The sequence below is a fragment of the Rhineura floridana genome, chromosome 15, assembly GCF_030035675.1.
Source record: "Rhineura floridana isolate rRhiFlo1 chromosome 15, rRhiFlo1.hap2, whole genome shotgun sequence".
Lineage (NCBI taxonomy): Eukaryota > Metazoa > Chordata > Lepidosauria > Squamata > Rhineuridae > Rhineura > Rhineura floridana.
In genome coordinates, this window is record NC_084494.1 from 30,484,225 (window position 1) to 30,504,206 (window position 19,982).

At 45.2% G+C, this 19,982-nt stretch overlaps 1 protein-coding gene across 1 annotated transcript; it reads right to left on the reverse strand.

Moving 5' to 3' along the window:
- Positions 1-1,317: 1,317 nt before the first annotated feature.
- Positions 1,318-19,094, reverse strand: LOC133370500 (guanylate-binding protein 1-like). The gene is made up of 11 exons (XM_061596914.1): positions 18,786-19,094; positions 15,570-15,784; positions 14,761-14,888; positions 12,189-12,298; positions 10,922-11,121; positions 9,446-9,688; positions 8,416-8,699; positions 7,038-7,250; positions 6,187-6,289; positions 4,909-5,102; positions 1,318-2,422 (listed from the first exon to the last, which is right to left on the reverse strand). Exons 2-11 carry the CDS (start codon positions 15,763-15,765, stop codon positions 2,183-2,185), a joined length of 1,911 nt encoding a protein of 636 aa, XP_061452898.1. The 5' UTR covers positions 15,766-15,784; positions 18,786-19,094; the 3' UTR covers positions 1,318-2,182.
- Positions 19,095-19,982: the final 888 nt, after the last annotated feature.

Below are 19,982 nucleotides of genomic sequence, written 5' to 3' on the forward strand. Positions count from 1 at the left end.
GGCGAAGAGGTAGGTCTTTACCTGGCGCCGAAAAGATAACAAAGAAGGCGCCAGGCGTATCTCATCAGGGAGGGCGTTCCATAGTTCGGGGCCACCACTGAGAAGGCCCTAGCTCTAGTTATCATTCTCCGTGCCTCCCTATGCGTTGGGACACGGAGAAGGGCCTTCGACGTCGAGCGCAGCGACCGGGTAGGTACATAGCGGGAGAGGCGTTCCGCCAGGTATTGCGGTCCGATGCCGTTAAGGGCTTTATAGGTAAGAACCAACACTTTGAATCTGGCCCGGAAACATATTGGTAGCCAGTGCAGCTGGGCCAGGACAGGTGTTATATGATCAATTTTTTTTGTCCCAGTAAGAACTCTGGCCGCAGCATTCTGTACCAGCTGAAGTTTCCGAACCGTCTTCAGAGGTAACCCTACGTAGAGTGCATTACAGTAGTCCAATCTAGAGGTTACCAGAGCATGGATAACTGTGGCAAGGTTCTCCCTATCCAGATAGGGTTGTAGTTGGGCTACCAGCCGAAAGTGGTAGAACGCATTCCGTGTCACCGAGGCTACTTGAGCCTCCAGTGACAGGAGCGGATCTAATAAGACCCCCAAACTACGGACCTGCTCCTTTAGGGGGAGTGTAACCCCATCTAGGGCAGGTCGGACATCAACCATCTGGGCAGAGAGCCCCCCCACCAACAGCATCTCAGTCTTGTCAGGATTGAGTCTCAGTTTATTAGCTCTCATCCAGTCCATTATCGCGGCCAGGCAGTGGTTTAGTACATTAACAGCCTCACCTGAAGAAGATGAAAAGGAGAAGTAGAGCTGCGTATCATCAGCATATTGCTGGAAACGCACTCCAAATCTCCTAATGACCTCGCCCAGCGGCTTCATATAGATATTAAAGAGCATGGGGACAGAACTGAACACTGTGGGACCCCATATTGGAGTATCCAGGGACTCGAGTAATGCTCCCCAAGCACCAACTTCTGGAGACGATTCTTGAGGTAGGAGCACAGCCACCGCCAAGCAGTGCCTCCAACTCCTAAGTCCGCAAGACGTCCCAGAAGGATACCATGGTCGATGGTATCAAAAGCCGCTGAGAGATCAAGGAGAACCAACAGAGTTACACTCCCTCTGTCTTTCTCCCGACAGAGGTCATCATACAGGGCGACCAAGGCTGTTTCTGTACCAAACCCCGGCCGAAAGCCCGATTGACATGGATCCAGATAATCAGTTTCATCCAAGAGAGCCTGGAGCTGGTGAGCGACCACACGCTCTAAAACCTTGCCCAGGAACGGAACATTTGCTACCGGTCTATAGTTGTCAAGATTTTCAGGGTCCAAGGAGGGTTTCTTTAGGAGCGGTCTCACCACCGCCTGTTTCAGGCAGGGTGGTACCACTCCCTCTCGTAAAGAGGCATTGATCACCTCCTTGGCCCATCCGGCTGTTCCGTTCCTGCTAGCTTTTATTAGCCATGAGGGGCAAGGATCCAGAGCAGAAGTGGTCGCCCGCACCTGTCCAAGCACCTTGTCCACGTCCTCGAGCTGAACCAACTGAAATTCATCCAATAAAACAGGACAGGACTGTGCTCTGGACACCTCATTAGGCTCAACTGCTACAATATTGGAGTCAAGGTCCCGGCGGATGTTTGTGATCTTATCTTGGAAGTGTCTCGCAAACTCATTACAGCGGGCTATTGATGGTATTATTGCGTTCTGAGGACCAGAGTGTAAAAGTCCCCGAACAACCTTATAAAGTTCCGCTGGGCGGTTAGAAGATGACTGAATAGAGGCAGCAAAGTACTGCTTCTTCGCTGCCCTCACCGCCTTCACATAGAGCTTGGTAGAGATCTTCACAAGTGCAAGACCACAGCCGTCGGGAGTTCGTCTCCATTTGCACTCAAGCAGTCACCTGAAGCATGAAGGTCAAGAATCATGGCTGACCTGATACATCTCTTCTTTTGCAGACCCAGGAGAAAGGTAGACAGGCTTGTACTGCAAGGGGGTCTCAGGTAAGCCAATATTCCTAAACCTCAACCGTGGTAACTCCTTATAATTCTGTGTTTATCTTCATCCTAAGTAAATGTCAGTGGCAGAGACACAGATGCAACTCTCACTGTTCCTTATTTGTTTAAGCATGTCTAAGAATACACACAAATGCAACCCTGAAACCTAATTCTTCCCATGTTGGAACTATTTCTTTGAACTCTTTGGTCGACTCCTTGCACTCTTTGGTGGGTTTACAACATTGGAAAGCATGTTATACTGAAGAGCCTGCGAGGCCATAGATAAAACAGGAGGGATCACTTTTTCTACTATAGATAACACACGTGCAGAGACTGAGTCTTTCTTTTCTTCCTTGAGATGCTGGATTTCACTTTCCATCTTACTGGCTTTCTGCTGAAATCCCTCTTTCAGCAGTTCCTCTTGTTCCTAGAAAGGTGGGAAGCACACAGAGACTGTTAACTATGGGAATGGACATGTGAGGATGGAAAATACCAGGCCAGGCTTGGACAACATTGTCTAGCAGCTGCATTGGTTGGATACAAGCATACACATTTTCCAGCATGTTGCTCTCTGAAAACAGACTTTCTCCAAGTTTTTTGATTATGAGCATATAAAGATTTATGCAAAATCTGATGTGGCATAGTGGTTAAGATCATGAAACAAGAGCCTGAAAGCACAACACCTTGGTTATGCACAACACCTTAGTTCAAAATTCAGCTCAACCACAATCTTGCTGGGTGTCGTCAGGCAAGCCAATATCTCCCAACTCTCCACTCCCCTGCATTTATAACAGGCACAGCCAACGTGGTGCCCTCCAGATGTCGATGGACTACAACTCGCATCAGCTTTGACCAGTGACCACAATGGCCACACTGCTCATGAGAGTTGGAATCCAACAACATTTGGAGGGCGCCACATTGTCTATCTGTGACCTATAATGTAGGATAAGACGAAGGCTGCTTTCACACATGGGGCTGATTGCGTTAGTTTAATGGATTAAAAAGGTAGCACTTCTGTCCCGATTTCTAAAATCCCTTTCACACTGCAATACCTGTTGTGTTAAGGAACAGCAGCTTTTTCAGCCGATATACCAGCATTTTGCGCAACTGTCTTTCACATGGCTTGTTTTCGTCCCTCACCCATGCACGCTGTTCCTCACTGTGTAGGAGGTCTAAGATCTCGTCCCTTCGCCATGAAAGCCCTCTCCCTTTAGGATCTGACTTTTTAAATTGTTTTAGTTGTATCAAGACAGGGATGTGTGTGGGAAATGCTGCTGCTATCTGTGCCAATGCTGGAATACCGGTACAGTATTCATCAGGCAAAAAAAAAAAACCACCTCCGCGCGACTAAAGGGTGGGAACACACTGCATGCTAGGATGCCTGTCACATGAGTGGCTGCAGCTAGCAAAAAACTCCTGCAATCTTCCAGGTTCCCAGCCTTGCTAATGGATTATTTCTGGCATCATTTATCATGGAAATTTGCACTAAACTTGCACTACATTCCACTAGAATTCCAGAGCTAGCTTGTGCGTCGTGTGAAAGGTCGAATATAATGTGCAAATTACCAGGTAAGAAATGGTCAGAATAACAGAATAGAGTGCCGTGTGAAATCAGCCAGTAACCTACCTCAAGAGGCTGTTGCACCCATTTTGCAGCAGCTGCTCTGGTTAACAATTCATTTCTGGGCACAATTCAAGGTGCTGGCAATCACTTTTAAATAGTTTGGGCCCAGATTTTACCTAAAGGACGCAGAGTTATGTTGCCTGTACTGAGAGGATGAGGATATCTGAGGGAGTGCATGACTGGTGGGAAGTTGTTTAGAAGGGTACAGGTGAATGGCAGAACTATGTTTTATTGGGATTGATATTTTGTTTTATTGAGCTGGTTTCATTGTGCTTTTTTGTGGTTGTTTTGTTTGTGAACTGCCTTGGCATTCCCACAATGAAAGGTGGTATATCAATTCTTCAAATAAATAAATAAAATGGACTAGAGTTAGCCTGGGGGGCAGGATCTGCTTCCAAGCACCAATTTCACAAGAGGCTCAAAAGCAGGGATGGGAAAGGGTTGTTGGGCTGGTGACCAGTAGGCATTACTGTCTCTAGTTGTTTTCCATGAAGCCTGCAAGTTTCAAGACGTAACTGTGGTTAAGGGGGAGTTATGTCTATGCCCTGTCTGGGAACGGACTGCCAGGGCCGTTGTTATGGTAGCCATCTGATAGCGACTGGGAAAGTTCTAACAGAGTTTGTGCGTTGTCGTTTTTCTGAATTATGCCTCTGAGCTGAGAGGCTGTCGTGTGTGTTTATCTATGGAAGGGGGGTGACTGAAGAATCTCTACATGTATTTACTCTTAAGCCTCTGGCCTTAATGTCTTTCAATAAAGACTCTTAACATGCTCTGAAGAAGTTTCTTGCTCAACTTAACTCCAACGTAATGTATGCTGTTTCACACAACAACGCACACACGCCAACAAGGGTGGCCCTCCAGATTTTTCTGGACTGCAACCAGTAGTGGCCGGCAGGACAGAAGCAGGGTGAGCCGGCGTTGCTCACCTGGCTTCCCAGTGCAGAGGTCTCTGCTGGTAACTGAGAGGGAGAGGGCCAAAGTTGGTGTGGGGTGGGCCTAGCAGCAGAGCCAATCCAACACTCCAGTCACTGCACCGACACCATGCCGACCTCCCAGCTGCCTTGCTCCTCCCCCTCCAGCAGTGACCTCCACATTGGGAAGCCAGGTAAGCAATGCAGCCCCACCCCACTCTGCCTGTCATTACTGACTACAATCGCCATCATCCCTGACCAGCTAGGGCCAATTGCAGCTGGGGTTCAACCTCTGGAGAACCACAGGTTCCCCACCACTTGCCTAAAGGTTACATCTTGCAGTGGGTCAGAGAGTGCACCTGACTGAGCTCTCATTACCTTGAGTTTATGCTGTATCATCCTTTCCGTTTCCTCTTCCATCAGCCTCCTCTCTTCCTCCATCTTCTCCTTCAGCAGCTGGACCTGCTCAGCATGGCTACGCTTTTCATCCTCCATCATTTGTTTCAGGTTGGCCTGTTCCTGCTCCAACAGCTTCTGCTGCAGTTGGGCTGCTTCAGCCTGAGCATGCTGGGCTGCAGTGCAGAAGAATGACAACATGAATTGTTAGCAGCCAGGAAAGCATGCAAGGTGAATAATCTGCTCCCATATGCGCCTACACACGCATTATGATCTGTTTAGGCCTCGGTCTGGGTGCCTCCACTTTCCAAGGCCACCAAGGACTGGCAGTGTCCAGACTTTAGAACACGCTCCCTAGGCATATTCACTAGGCTGCCTCCATTGTTATCATTTAGGCACCAGTTAAAATTGTTCTTATTTGCCCAAGCTTGTGGAGATGTTTGTATGTCTCATGTTCAACCTCTCCTCAAACTTGGGATGACAATCTAGATGAGGAGCTTCCATCTCCCCTGCCAGGTCCTGCCAGGTCCAGATCAGATGAAATGGCTCTGCCGGAAGCTTCAGATTTGAAAGACTCACTCCCAGAGGAGCTCCTGTCCCCAACCTAACCTCATGCTGTAACAGTCTACAGCTGTTACAAGACACCAGCTCTGTAAGAGCACAGAATCTCCCCTTTACCCAGTGATCTGTTAGGGTTCTGTCTTGGCCTTGCCTCCCCCTGAATGTGACAATAACAAGTCTGTTACAATTAGGGATGGAAAGTTCTCATCTTTCCAATCTTAAATTCAGCTCTCCACATTTCTGCAGCAATTTGCAGGAAATTCTCCAGCATTTTAGTGTGAATTTCTCTCAATAAACACATTTTTTGTAGGCAGTTTTGACTAATGTACACATTTTTGCAAGCAATTTCTCATCACATAATGCATTTTGCAAGTTATCTTTACTGGTATATTCATTTTTATGCAAACGTCCCCCTAACATATTTTTGCAAACATTGGTTGGTTGGCGAACGGCATTGCAAAATTTGAGCAAGTGCAAATTTCAAAGGATGGCTGTGTTTCAGAAAGTGCGAATTTGGTAGATTTAGCATGAAATGCAAACTGAATAAAAATGTCCATCCATCCCTGGCTGCAATGCCGTTTTCCTAAGAGGTACCACAGCTGACACATGCTTCCTTGGAAACTCAGCCAGAGCAGGCCAGGACATTTACTTTATACACCATCAGTTATATGTATCACAGCCTGCTTGGCAGATCTGCACCTTCAATTTCCTTCTCTTTGTCAGTCAGGGTCTTGTCCATCTGAAGGATAGATCTTGCCACTGTCTCCTTGGATTTCAGGAACTCTTCAAGAGCTTTGTCTGCCTGTTGAAAGATTGGAAGCAAACGTTATCAATTTTACCCAAAGGTGGGAAAAACAAATGTGGTTACATTTTGGGATTAAAGAAAGAAAAATGGTGTATAAGTACAGCAAGTAAATAAATGACTGTAGATTGGTGAGGTGCTGAGAAATTGATCCGAAGTTCTTAATCTAATTCAACAGTACAGCCCTATGCACATTTACTCTGAATTAAGTCCTGTTGAATTCACTGGGGCATATCCCCAAGCAAATGTGCATAGGGTTGCAGCCTACGCATATAGCAGAGGTGAGGAACCCTTTTCAGACTGAGGGCCACATTCCCTTCTGGGCAACTTCTGGGGGCCACATGCCAGTCATGGGCAGAGTCAATAGCAAAGCAGGTGGAGCAACAAATGTAAATTTTACTTTTGCACAGTAAGCTAATTTTACCATACTCACATTCCCCTCTCTGTCCTCCATCCAGGCAAGCAAGAGGCATTATGAAACTTCAGGGACACATTCCAGCCAGGCAAAATCACTCAAGGAGGGTAAGGGGTGTGGCCTGGGCACAGGGGGCGTGATTAAGGAGCAGGTATAGCCAGGGGATTATCCTGAGGGTCAGATAGAGAGGCCTGGAGGGCACGTTTGGCCCCTGGGCCTTAGGTTCCCCACCCTGGTCTACAATATGGATTAGACCTGAAGTCAGTGTCAGAATGGTGAATCTTTGCATGTTGCAGAAGTGTTAGCTCAAGTACTGCTGGATACTAGTCCTACCTGAATTCCTTTCTCAGGTACCAAACCGTATTTCTCCTCAATTTCATTCTGTTTCCCCAGATAAAGCTGGTAGCCACCAGGGACAGAATAAATTCCCTTGGGGATCCCATCTTCCAGCTCCCGGGAAAGATCCATCAGCACAGCCTGGCAGCGGTCAAAGGACACTTGCTCGTTCCTCTTGCAGAACTCCTCTTTTTTCTGCTTCAGCTTATGCTACCAAAACAAAAGCAATACAATGCGTTGACAATGATGAAAGCTGTTCCTCCTCTGCGTCTTATGCAATTGGAAGACACGCTACGGCCACATTTAATCTCCAATACAAATTTCAATCACTGTGAAACTGACTTAATTGACATGGTAACGCCCACTCCCAAAACCTCACAGAAACTGGTTGTGATGGCTTGATTTTCAAAATTTTGATCAGATTAATTTGTCCAGACCCATCTTTCCTAAAGCTCAAAACCAGGCCCCTTTATTATTTTCAGCCACCTGTCTGTTGGAATATGTGCATGTCTTCAGTTTCATCTGAAGAATGCATCTCTCACCAGTAGCTAAACGTGCATCCTCTAGGACAGGTCATTAGGTTAAGGAGGTTAACTTGCCCGGCATTCCTATGTTTGTCTTTATCTTGGGACAATATGCAACTGTCTCCATTTTTAACAAAGAGACTTTCAAAAAACTAGGTAAGTCCTGGAGGACCCTGCTAGTCATAACATCTACAGCTATGCAGGGCAAAGAGGATTTTGTCTAAATAAGCTTATACTCTACTAATTTCCCCCCACATTTAGAATGTTTGTTCTAAACGTTTCCTCAAACAAATTAACATTTACATAAGAATATTGGAATCTGCCTTACATGGAGTCAGACCATTGGTCCATCCAGTTCAGTATTGTCTACACTGACTGGCAGCAACTCTCCAGGATTTCAGCCAGGGGTCTCTCCCAGCCCTACCTGGAGATGCCTGGGCCTGAACCAGAGACTTTCTGTGTGCAAGGCAGATGCGCTACCACTACGTTATGGCCTTTGAACTTTTTAATTGCATGCTGTGCCTCATGGGTTTCCCCTTTGACCACCCAGAATATTTCTGGGTCTGTATAAGAGGTCTCTGGAGGCTTGCTGGACAAGCAGTATGCAGGCAGAGGATTAACATTTGTATACGTTTTGACACTTTGGAGTTATTTTTAGGTGTCAGTGAAATGGACTGAGGTTCAGGGAAGGAACATTTTAAAAATGACATAAATATAAATTACGTAAATACATGAATAAAAATATAAATATATACATTCAATAAAATAAATGAATAAATAATGACCCTGTGTTCCTTTTCTAGACACACTGGCAGAGACAGTCGATGAAGCACAAATTAAATCATATATACCTCAAGATCCTCTTGAAATTTTTTAACCTGCATGTTGCCAAAGGCACGGGCCATGAAGATGCCAGTGGCCTCCTTCGCACAGTCAGCATGCACCATCAGCAGCTCTTCAACAGTGCCCGTAGGCAGCATCAACCGCTGCCCCATCAGTTCTTCATAGAAGTAAATGGCCTCATGCACAGCAGCTGAGTTCTCAATCTCAGACAGGGCCAGCACTGCATTCTCCAAGCAGGGCACATCCCCACTGTTGATAGCATCGACATAGGTCTTCATCAGGTTCTCAAGCACTGAAAAGGGAAGGATCAGTAAAGCCACAGAATAAACCTCCTTACACTGAGTGAGAATTTCCAGACCCAAACACCTTTCAAACGTTTGTCCACATCAGCAAGACAATCAGGATCAAGTATCTTGTTGTGCCTGATTTCTCATGCAAGAACAGAAAACAGGTATCTTGCATGTGAAAGAAAGGCAGAGAACCCATCTGCCCATCCCAAAACAGCAAGGTTCTAGGCCTCATGGCTGCAGAACAGAGCTTGAACATATGCAGGTGGCACTTGGGAAGGCTGGAAAAGCAGAGGGATCCGGGCAGAAATCTAACTGCACTTCCTCATAATTACTATTCCATATAATTGATGTGCATAAATTTATTCTGGATACAGAATTTACAAGTTCTTGGTGCAGAATTGCACATTGCTGTAATTGCAAAGTGCTAGAAGCAAAGAGCAGATTTTGCTCCAGCAGGTAAATGACAAGGCAATAATTCAACTAAACAAGCCCAACACATAATACATTGTCAACACACTGTGTATTCTGCAATTCTGTGATCACACTGTGATAAGTATAAAACAGCAGGATTGTTTTGTTTTAATATGTTTTAGAGTGCACAGGGAAAGAAGGATGGGATATATATTTTAATAATAATGTTAAGGGTTAAGAATACTTTCAACATATGAAGAGCTTTGAGGTATTGTCAATATACTGTTCTTAATGGCACCCTACCGCCAGCCTACAATTTTACAGGAACTTTCCTCACTTCTTCCAGTTACAACTCGACCTCCTGGGACCGTCTTAGATCGAGACATCTCCCAGATGTGTTGGCAGAAACGAGCCACTGGTTCCAAGAAATCTTCCTCCAAATCATCGTCTTCTAGCTCCTCCAGCCGAGACAACTTCTTCCTGCCCGCTGGACGGTCAAACGTGAAACATTTCCGCGAAGGAAAGAAGTTGCGAATACATGACCTGGGCATGTTGCGCGTCTGGATTTCCTCACTATCACCTAGAGTGGAAGAAGTGTGAGCGCACAAGACAGTTTGTTATTATTGCCAAATTCTACAGGAAATGTGCCACGTATCTGCCTGGTATAGCAAACTTATTTTGTTATATGTGAAGTTTCAAGTTTCATTCTGACTCAACATCAGAGTACCCAGGTATTACTGAAGGCGGAGCTGGGATCTCTCTCTCTTATCTTAGCACTGCAAGTGTGATATAGCAATAGAGTGCTTCTGAGCATGTATAGAGGGTATTTACCTCTCCATGAAGTACTCACAGCTCATACCTGTATATCTGACATTAGCAGGCAAGACTTCTAGGTCAGGAAGTTCAGTCGAACTGCATAACCAACTTACATGGTTGGTATGCTGTTGTGATGATTTTACAGCTTTTGGTTTACTATGGTTTTTGTACTGACATTTTAGTTGTTTTATTATTTTTTGTAAACCACCCCAGGAATATAATAATTATTGATGTCATTATTATGTATTAGATTTGCTAGTCACTAGTTACCCGAAGGTCTCCAAGGGACTTAATGGTTAAAAACACAAATAAATATATCATACAACAAAAACAAAACAATAAAACAGCATCCCCCCCCCGGATGATTTTGGGAAGTTGTCTTTCGAATTTCTGGCATGACAGCCTCCATTTAAAGAATTACAGCTTGTTTTAAGAAGAGGAGCAATTTAAGGTATCTGAATAATTGAAGAGTGATATTAAAATTCTTATAGAAGTATAGGAATTGCAGTCTTACCTGTACTAATGTAATCTGCAACTGGAGGCATGTGCCCCAAAACACTGTGTGATCTTGCTCCACGGAGCAAATAGCACAGGGGAAACTGATTTAACTCCTTTGGCCCTCAGTAGGTCTGTGATTGGATATATATGCACCCACTTGACTATTAGGCCTTTATTAGCTACATCAGTTGTGCACCTCCCAATTGACTGTGGCCTCTCTAGGCAGTCAACAAGCCTCTTATTTACCGCTCCTTTGGTTTCTCTAATCTTTTTTTATGGGCAGTGTCAACTTTCAACCATTAGGGGGCAGCAATGCCCATAACTTCTTTTAAAACAAAACATTATCTCCCTGCGGGATAGAAAACTCCACTGATCAGGAGAAAGGTGGAACTACGTGGAAAGGCAATATAACTCCTGGGGGGATCTGTTCTGAAGTTGGACAGTGGGATGATTGTCTTCACCTTCTCAGGTGTTGCATTTTGTTTTGCAGTTAGCCCACCTTGCTGCAGTTTCAAGGCATTCTCCAGGTACCCATCATCACTGACAATGCGTCCTTCTATCTCCAGCTGTAGTGTGAAATCCCGCACCGCCCAGATGAAGTCTGGGAAGAAACGGACAAATTCGGCAGAATTCTCCTCCTCTTGGCAATACACAGAGGAAGCTTTCGCTTTAATATTTTTTGTCAGCTCTGTAACGTAGCTGGGACTTGCTAAGGAAAAGGACTTCAGCGCTGGTTTGGGGCCTTTGCAGCCTGAACATCATTCATATCATGCATCCGCTGGACCTTTTTGTACCTGCAGTTGTGGCCTGACTATAAAGAATAAGATGGCCCCTGAAAATATGCAGAGAGCATTTACTTTACTACATACTCACTACAGTGTATTTTAACTCTGTATGTATTTTATAATTGATTTTATACTTGTAAACTGCTTAGAAGCCATTACAGCATGTAAGTGGAATAATAATAATAACAACAACAATAATAATTCTCACAATAGTGATTTGGGCAGGGCTTTCTTTATCCATGTAGCATCTCTTGTTTTACAAGTTAAAATCCATTCCTACTACCAGCCGCTTCTGGGATTCCTTGCTTGCCCCTCCCTGCCTGCCTACCTACCTATTAATAAGACGCAGAATTATACAATCATAGAGCTGGACGGGGCCTGCAAGGCCATCGACTCCAATCCCCTGCTCAATGCAGGAATCCAAATTAAAGCATACCTGACAGGTGGCACGTGACATGATAGTTAGATATAATTGTCTAAATAAGATAAGGTAGAGCATCTGCCCTGCGTGCAGAAGGCCCCATGTTCAATCCCTGGCATTTCCAGGTAAGGCTGGAGAGACTTCCTGCCTGAAATACTGGAGAGATGCTGCCAGTCAGTGAGGACAATACTGAGCTAGATGGAGCAATGTGTCTCAGTACAAGGCAGCTTCCTATGTTCTTATGGCCCTGGGGGTTCGACCCACTGGTCCACTCCTCACTCTGTGTCCTAAAGAGCTCCTTACTCAGCCTCTGATCCTTGGAGGTTGCCTGTTCCTCCTGCCAGTTACATGTCGCCTGTGCTTCCTTGCCTCTCACCCCCACTGCAGTTCCTCACCATCATGTGTTCCAGGGTAGACCATGTCCATTCCACTTCATGTTATATCAAAAGCTCTGTCCTCCACCAAGGGCCATCTTAGGCAGACACCTACAGATGCCACCTGATTCCTCCATCCCAACCTTGCAGGCCTACTTTGGAATTTCTGATGCCCCAAAAGGATACTGCAGCTTCTCCAAGGCATGTTGGTCGATGGTGCCCATACTGTTATACACCAGGGTGCTGCTGAGCAGAATGGCCAGTGCAAAGATCCATGAATCATTCTGTGTGCTTCCCTGAAAGAGAAACAGGCATTTTAAAGCTCTCACATCCCAAGCTTCCATCACCACTAATCCCGGCACCCCATTCTCAGCTGCAACTCTTTCCTCTGGAATCTGCACATATAGAGGCAGCTGCTTTGAGGTTTGTGTTGTTGCTTTTTCTCTGCCCTGTTGCACTAGGCGAAGGAGTTGTCTGAACTGAATGCAAATCACGACTCACTTGAGGCTGCTCAGACTGCACTTGGAAGTCTCAGAAGGGCACATTCTACTAGTGTTGCCCCATGCCCCACAAGCACAAAACAGATGTATTACTTTTTATGTTGTTGTTTTTTTACATCCCTGCCACTCTTACAAGGTTTCCGAAGTGGCTTGTACTAGAATTGAGCATCCTTAAAATACAAAGCAAATTTCTAGTACCTAAGGCAAGGGCGGGGAATATTTTTTCTACGATGGGCAGATAGGAAAAGCCCACTGGGTGCATGGGTTGTTAATGGTGAGTGGAGCCAGAGGCAATGGTAAACAGAAATTTCCACTCTGCATCACTCTTGCTCTGTCTCGCTCTCTCACACGTTGGGATGTTGGAGAATTCCAACGGAAACAGAAGCGGAAATTGCTAATGTTTGCTTATTCATCCCATGTCTGGAACAGAAATTGGTCCAGCGAATACAGTTGGCATTTGTTGTTGTTTTCAGTCTGCAAACAATACATCATGGATGACTTTCCCCCCCTTGTTTGAAATGTGTTTCCTTTGCACTGAAATGAATGGCATGGAATAACGTAATGGTAATGTCATTAATTATGCAATTAATTGCCTAACATTTTGCCACAGCAGGCAGGAGACAAACAATGTCTTTTTATTGGAAGCCACACTGAAGCAGAACAGAAACGGTGCTGCATGAGACAAGGGCAGGCCAGAATGGTAATGGACAACTTCTTCCATCCCTGTCTGCACATACAGTGTGGAAGAAGAAGCACTTCCCATTGAGGTGGTATGGAGAACAAAAGTGTGCCTGCAACATAGTGGGAAGCAGGTTCCTCACCCCAGCCTAAGGGCTTTGAAGCAGCATTCCCAACACCAAGCAGGATTTTCAGTGACTGGAAAGTGGGTCTTCAGTGCCCAGTAAGGCTCCTTGCAGCTCTCTATCACTAGCAGAAGCAGAATAAATTATGCAAAATAAGCAAAGAAGTACACATTTGCATACCATAAAAGCCACCAAAACCAGTTTCTCTTAAGAGGAGAATGTTGATTATTTGAAGACCAAGCACGCACAGCTCTGGTAGTTGAATCACTGTTTGTGCTTGTGATTAATAATTACCTTGAGTGACACAACTCTGGCAAGAGGAAAATGTACCCTGCCACACCCAGAATGTTGTGAATCGGCAGTCATTGCAGGAAGCGATACTGATACTTAAACTTCTGTTGACACAACTAACTGTATCAGTCTGGTTTTGGCTGTCAAATGTATTCTAAGAAAGCCATAAATGTAAAATACCTGCAGGACATTATTAAGCATGACACTACAGGCATACCCCGCTTTAACATACGCAATGGGACTGGAGCATGTATGTAAAGTGAAAATGTACTTAAAGCGAAGCAATTATCTATGCATGTACTGCACGGCAATCGCCACTAGATGGCAGCAGCGTCATGCCATTAAGTGTCCATAATCGCAAAGCACGCATATGTCAAGCAGGGTATGGTGGCGTATGGAGTATGTACGTTATAGCAAGGCAACGTTAAGTGAGGCGACGTTAAGTGAGGCGACGTTAAGCGGGGTATGCCTGTATTTGCATGTAAAATTATTACACCTTCACTGAGAACTTTCCTTTTTCAGTAAAACAGTATAGCTTATTGTAAGTCTCCTTCAGCGGTGCTCTCTTTCACATACATAAAATGTGCTTCAGACAGAGTATTGTGAGGTAACAACTGTACTAGAGCAAAGAGCAGTGACTTATTACACTGAGTTGTCATGGTGGTCAACCTCACAGATGCCACATCCACAAACCACAAGAACCTACACCAACACCCGTCTAGTTTCTTAATAAATATTGACCACAGGTTTTTATATGTTTTTCTCTATAGCGGAACTTTTTTCAACCTGAGGGCTGTATTGGTGCATAGTTAATCCTCTGGGGGGCACATGTCAAAGTGGATGTGGCTGAAATATAAAAGAGAATGTGGCCTCTCTTTTAAAAAAAAAAAACACAAGGGAAGGTCTTGGGGGACCAAAAAAAATTTCTTAGGGGCTGGAAGCAGCCTTTGCTCAATAGTCATGAAGGCAAGAATGATGCTCAAGTCCTACGACGAAATCCTGAGTTACAGAAACATTCCAAAACGTGATATAATGGCATTACATAGCTCACATAAATATCAGCCACTACCATTAATGCCAGATCAGATTCTTTCACCACAAATGTCTTTTGAAGGTGCTAGTCTTCCCCGGGCCTCACCCTAGTTGCCATTTTCTTCAGCTCACCTTCTCCACATCACTCAACCCCTCTGTGTCGAGCAACACCAGTGTGACATCAGGCCTGCAGGGATGAGGGAGGCACCACATCCAGATGCCCTTGGTTAATGCCTGTACTGTGGCACCCAAACAGAAACCTGAGGGAGGAACAATCAGTGACTCAGATCAAGAAAATACAAGGAGCCAAGGCTTAAGGCTGCAATCAAGGTGCAGTTCTTTGAGAGCAAGCCCCACCAAACTCAATTAAACGTGCTTCTAAATAAACATGCCTAGGATTGGGTGATAAACTCTCATTGGCTGAAACCACTCATACCAATCCCCCTAGTGAAATAAAGACTAAGTACATGTAACAGAAAAGAAGCCAAGTGCATGACTACTTGCATACAATATTAAAAGTGTCAGATGTCTCATGGGGGGGGGATTAATATTGCAACCTCTTCAGGGGAGGGACCTGCCATTTTGGTGCTATGTACTCTGTAAAGTGCCATGATGATGATTCTACAGTGGGGCAGTTCCATGTTTCCCCCTCCAGATGGCAATGTGTATTACCTGCTGCCTTAAGGGACCCATTTGTGTATTCTTCTAAGTAGGGCCCCAGACCTCTGCCCCACAGTCCTATCCCAATGGCACCACTCTGATTCTATACAGATATTACATTACTGTTATAGTTACTCCTCTTCCTCCATGCTTCTCCCCAGACTAAACAGGAAATCCAGCTGTATCAGACAGAAGTGCCTGGCTCCTAAGAGCCTCCATGCTAAGCCACTAGACTCCACCCCTTCCCTTAACTGACAGAAGGTATCCATGAAGCTGTTCACCTTTTCTCTTGCCAGCCAGCCTGTTCATGAGGTAGGACTTGCCGGTGCGGTACAGCCCCACAATGGCCACCACCACCACCGGCTGGCGGACCCCTGCAAGCACCTCCGCAGCCTTCCGGTTCACCACAAGCTTCCCATCGAGTCTGTTCTCAATCAAGCAGATGGGAGCTGCCATGTGGACCTGCTCCGAAGCCATCGTGCCAAAGAAGGAGGGTCTGCAAAAGGTAAACAGTTGAGCTCAATAAAACTCAAGTGTATATGTTCAGTTGCCCAGATGGCCATTTTCAGGGTAGTTGTGCCAGATTTACATCTATCCTAGAGAGTCTATGCCCCAACTCTAAATCCTTGGCATCAGCTGCAGAAGCTGGAAGTACAGAAGGCAGAAAATACTGGTCTGGCACCGACATCTGATATACCCAGGCACTGGGGACTGTGGCTGGTATCTGCCTAGACTCCCCTTTAAAAAATTGTTCTTGTATTCAACCACCATTTTAATTTCCTTCAACACCTTTAAAATAGTGTCACCCCAAGGTAGGGCTGGAAAGAACTGTCAATTTTGGTTTTCTCTGTTTCTCATTTTCCCAATCTTAAATTCGGCTCTCCACATCTCTGCAGCAATTTATGTTTTTTTTAAAAAAATCCTCATGAAAATTTGTCAGCATTTTAGTGCAAATTTCTCCTAATAAACACATTTTTGTATGCAATTTTGCCTAATGTACACATTTTTGCAAGAGTTTTCCCTAATATAACACATTTTTGTAAACATTGTTTGGATGGAGAACTGCATCACAAAATTTGGAGAAGCGCAAATTTTGAAGGATGGTTGTGTTTCATAGAATAGGAGAGTTGGAAGGGGCTTATAAGGCCATCAAGTCCAACCCCCTGCTCAATGCAGGAATCCAAGTTAAAGCATATCCAACAGGTGGCTGTTTTGGTTGTCGTATTGTTTCAGAAAGTGCAAAACAGGTAGGTTTGCCTTTAAATGAGAACTGAATTGAATTTCTTCCCAATCCCTACTCCAAGGCATTGTGAGAAGTTAGGATGATGGCCTACTGGCTGGTCATGGCACTGATGTCCATTGCCACCACTGACACTAGGTAAGCACGACAGCAAGAGGCACTGATGCAGGAGGAGCCCCACCAAAGGTCCTCTTGCCACGGGTTTCCTCAGACGTGGAGCTGACCATGGCTCTCTGTTAATTTACAAAAAGTGGTCAGCATTCAAAAAAAGAAAACAGGGAAAAAAGAAGGGGGGAAATCTCAAAATGCTGTAAGCAAATTTATTTAAACCCAAAGCATTTTGGCCTCTATTGAGTTTGGCCTTCATCAGGGGCTACAAGAAAAACAATACATGTCATTTAACTGCACGAGAATAAATAATCATAAACGTCAGCACAGAATACAGAATTAAAATACAATTGTTTCATGCGGAAAATGTTAATACTTACATGAAATTAAAACTGTCTGAATAGAACTGATCTGAACAGATGTAGCAGAAATGCTTACATCTTCAGTAACAACTAAAAGATGAAACAATGATATTTTTAAAAAATTTCTCCTCCTTCTTGCATGGCTCTCTGTGAACCTGGCAAGCACAGATGCCAGGCTCCCAGTGTCGCTTGCATCAGGCATATCTGAAGGCCTCATTGCCTGCCAACTGTAGAGGGTGTGTGGCAATAGTTCTCTTTCTTTGTACAGCCAAAAAAGGTTCTTCTGGGGCCTGAGTGCACAGAACCTGTGATAGCCTTCTAGGTTAGCCCCAGCCTGAGACAAGGAAGTTCCTAGATCAGGCCCCAGAATCTGCCACAAATAGCTCAGTACAAACCATAAACTGACACTGATGTTGTCACCTCCAGAATGACTGAGATCATTTTAAGCAACCAGTTTTCACACTTTTCACAACTACTCAGTCCTTTTATTTTACAATCAGGTGGTTTCTGAGGATTTGCAACAGTCTGATCTATGTGCACGTCTTTCTTTTTTGCTCCTCTAGTAGTAAGTTAATCAGAAGATGCCCAGGCCCATATAGCTAGCCTAAAAGTTCAGGGGCAGGCAACAAAAAAAGTAGGAGAGGTGAGGGAAAAAAGCAGCAATAAAATTAATTATGTTATTAATGTAAAAAAGTTTGGGTGGGCAATTTTTTTTAGGGGGGGTCAAACCCCCCAGACTCCCCCCAACTGTGGGCCTGGAGATGGAAAATGGCAATGGACTGCCTTCAAGTCGATTTTGACTTATGGCGACCCTATGAATAGGGTTTTCATGGTAAGTGGTATTCAGAGGGGGCTTACCATTGCCTTCCTCTGAGGCTGAGAGGCAATGACTGGCCCAGGGTCACCCAGTGAGCTTCATGGCTGTGTGGGGATTCGAACCCTGGTCTCCCAGGTCATACTCCAACACCTTAACCACTACACCACACTGGCTCTCTTGGGCCTGGAGATACCTGGACCAGAATTACAAGCAGACCTTGAGGAAAATAAAGACTTGTTCTGCTTTAAAAACATGGCCATTCAAATATACATATATGTGTACACTACACGCACAGGCAACAAACCTCTCATCTAGTTAGGGGCTTTTCCACAGTGAAATCTTGACGTTTCATCATTTGAGTTTTAATTGATGACTTGATTGTATTCATCACTTCAGGAAATGCATAAAAAAAATCTCTGAAGAAAAAAAGTATGTGCTGCCCACGTCATGGGGGGACAGGAGCCCTTTTTAATTCATCAAATGAATGTGTCAAGAATGTAGTCCTTTTGAAAATATATTGAGTTGCGCATATCATGAATGTCCATATTCAAATAATAACTACAGTTTTCTTTTGATCAGATAAATGTTACAAAATCAAACCTGAAAACAGGGAAGGAAATTCAGCTTTTACTGAAGGAGGCAAACCCTTTCACCACGTAAAACGTCCTTTAAAAGGGAGCCCAGAAAGAGTTCCAATATTAGCATTAGGACTCAAACGCAAAAAAGAGGAGAGTTCTCCTAACTGGCAGCGCAAGCTGGGGGGGGGGGGAGAGCAAGATCCGAGGGATCTTCCCTATTGCAAAGGGATGGGGAGATCTGCGTCGGAGGATGCAACTTCTTAACCCTTCCCAGACACCTTCCCCCTAGGATTCCCAACCTGGCTTGTTTTTTTTGACCCGCAAGGCTGCCCTGCCGAGTTTCCCTCGCAAAATAAAACGAACAACATAGGAGTCAAACAATGATTCCTAACCTTTTTGCCCTGGAGGATGAGGAGGATCCTAAAGTTCGACGTTCTTAAGGTCTGGGCGATTTGGAAAGAGTTCTTCCCCGCTCTCCGCCGGGCTTCTTCGGCAGCGTGATCGCGGGGGGCTCTCTCTTGCAGAAGAGCAGAGAGACCAGGAAGGAGAGCGAGCCTGGCTGGACGTCCTTGGCAGAGGCGACGGGAGATCCCGAAGACAGAAGAAGCCCAACCCTGCCTCTTTTATCGGAGAGTACATATATATTTAAAAAACACCCTCAGAAATTGCACAGCTGTCCAGGGTTTGGAAAAGCCGTCCGCCTTCCTTGCAAAAGGGGCGGGGGCGGGGGTGGGGGAATCCCAGCCGCACTGGGAAAGCGAAAGCGAAAGTGAAAGTGCGAGGGCGGCCTTTTCTCTTGAAAGAGCCGTCAAATCCGCTCTCTTGCAGTCCCTCGGGCTGGATTAATCCGTCTTGCTACGTGAACAAAAAATCAAATAAACTGCCTTGTCCAGAGTGGAGACCCCTGGTGCCTGTAGCTCCGTACTGCCTACCTGACTGGCAGCGGCTCTCCAGCGTTTCAGGCAGTCCCTCAGTCCCACCCTCATGCCATGTAGATGAACTGCTGCCGCCGAGCGGAACAAAAGGTGGATCGGAATGGTCAAATGGTGTAAAAGGTTAATGAAGCGTAGAGTGTTCGAGCTTCGGGATATTCGCAGGGAGATCAAAACGCTTGTTTACAAAGCCATTGTACTACGACCTTACTGCATGCCTGTGAAACATGGACCATCTATAAACGCCACTCCCAACTTCTTGAAAGATTCCACCAACGCTGCCGCCAGAAAATTCTGCAAATTACTTGGGAAGATAGGCGGACTAATGTTAGCGTATTGGAAGAAGCAAAGACCACCAGTGTTGAAACAATGATCCTCCAACATCAACTTCACTGGACCTGCCATGTTGTTCGAATGTCTGATCACCGTCTTCCAAAGCAGCTACTTTACTCCCAGATTAAGGATGGAAAATGGAATATCCATGGGCAGCAAAAGAGGTTTAAAGATGTTCTCAAAGCTAATCTAAAAAAAAGTAACATAAGCATTGAGAACTGGGAAGCCTTGGCCCATGAGCGTACCAATTGGAGGTCGGCCATTATCAAAGGTGCTATGGACTTTGAAGAAGCACGAGTACAGGATGAAAGGGACAAACGAGTT

Excerpts from the sequence above, each read along its gene's own strand:
- LOC133370500 (XM_061596914.1), bottom strand. The coding sequence starts at position 15,765 with ATGGCTTCGGAGCAGGTCCACATGGCAGCTCCCATCTGCTTGATTGAG. Across the intron at positions 12,299-14,760 it reads GGTTGAGTGATGTGGAGAAG|GGAAGCACACAGAATGATTC; the intron begins GTGAGCTGAAGA and ends TTTCTCTTTCAG. Across the intron at positions 6,290-7,037 it reads TACCTGAGAAAGGAATTCAG|GCAGACAAAGCTCTTGAAGA; the intron begins GTAGGACTAGTA and ends ATCTTTCAACAG.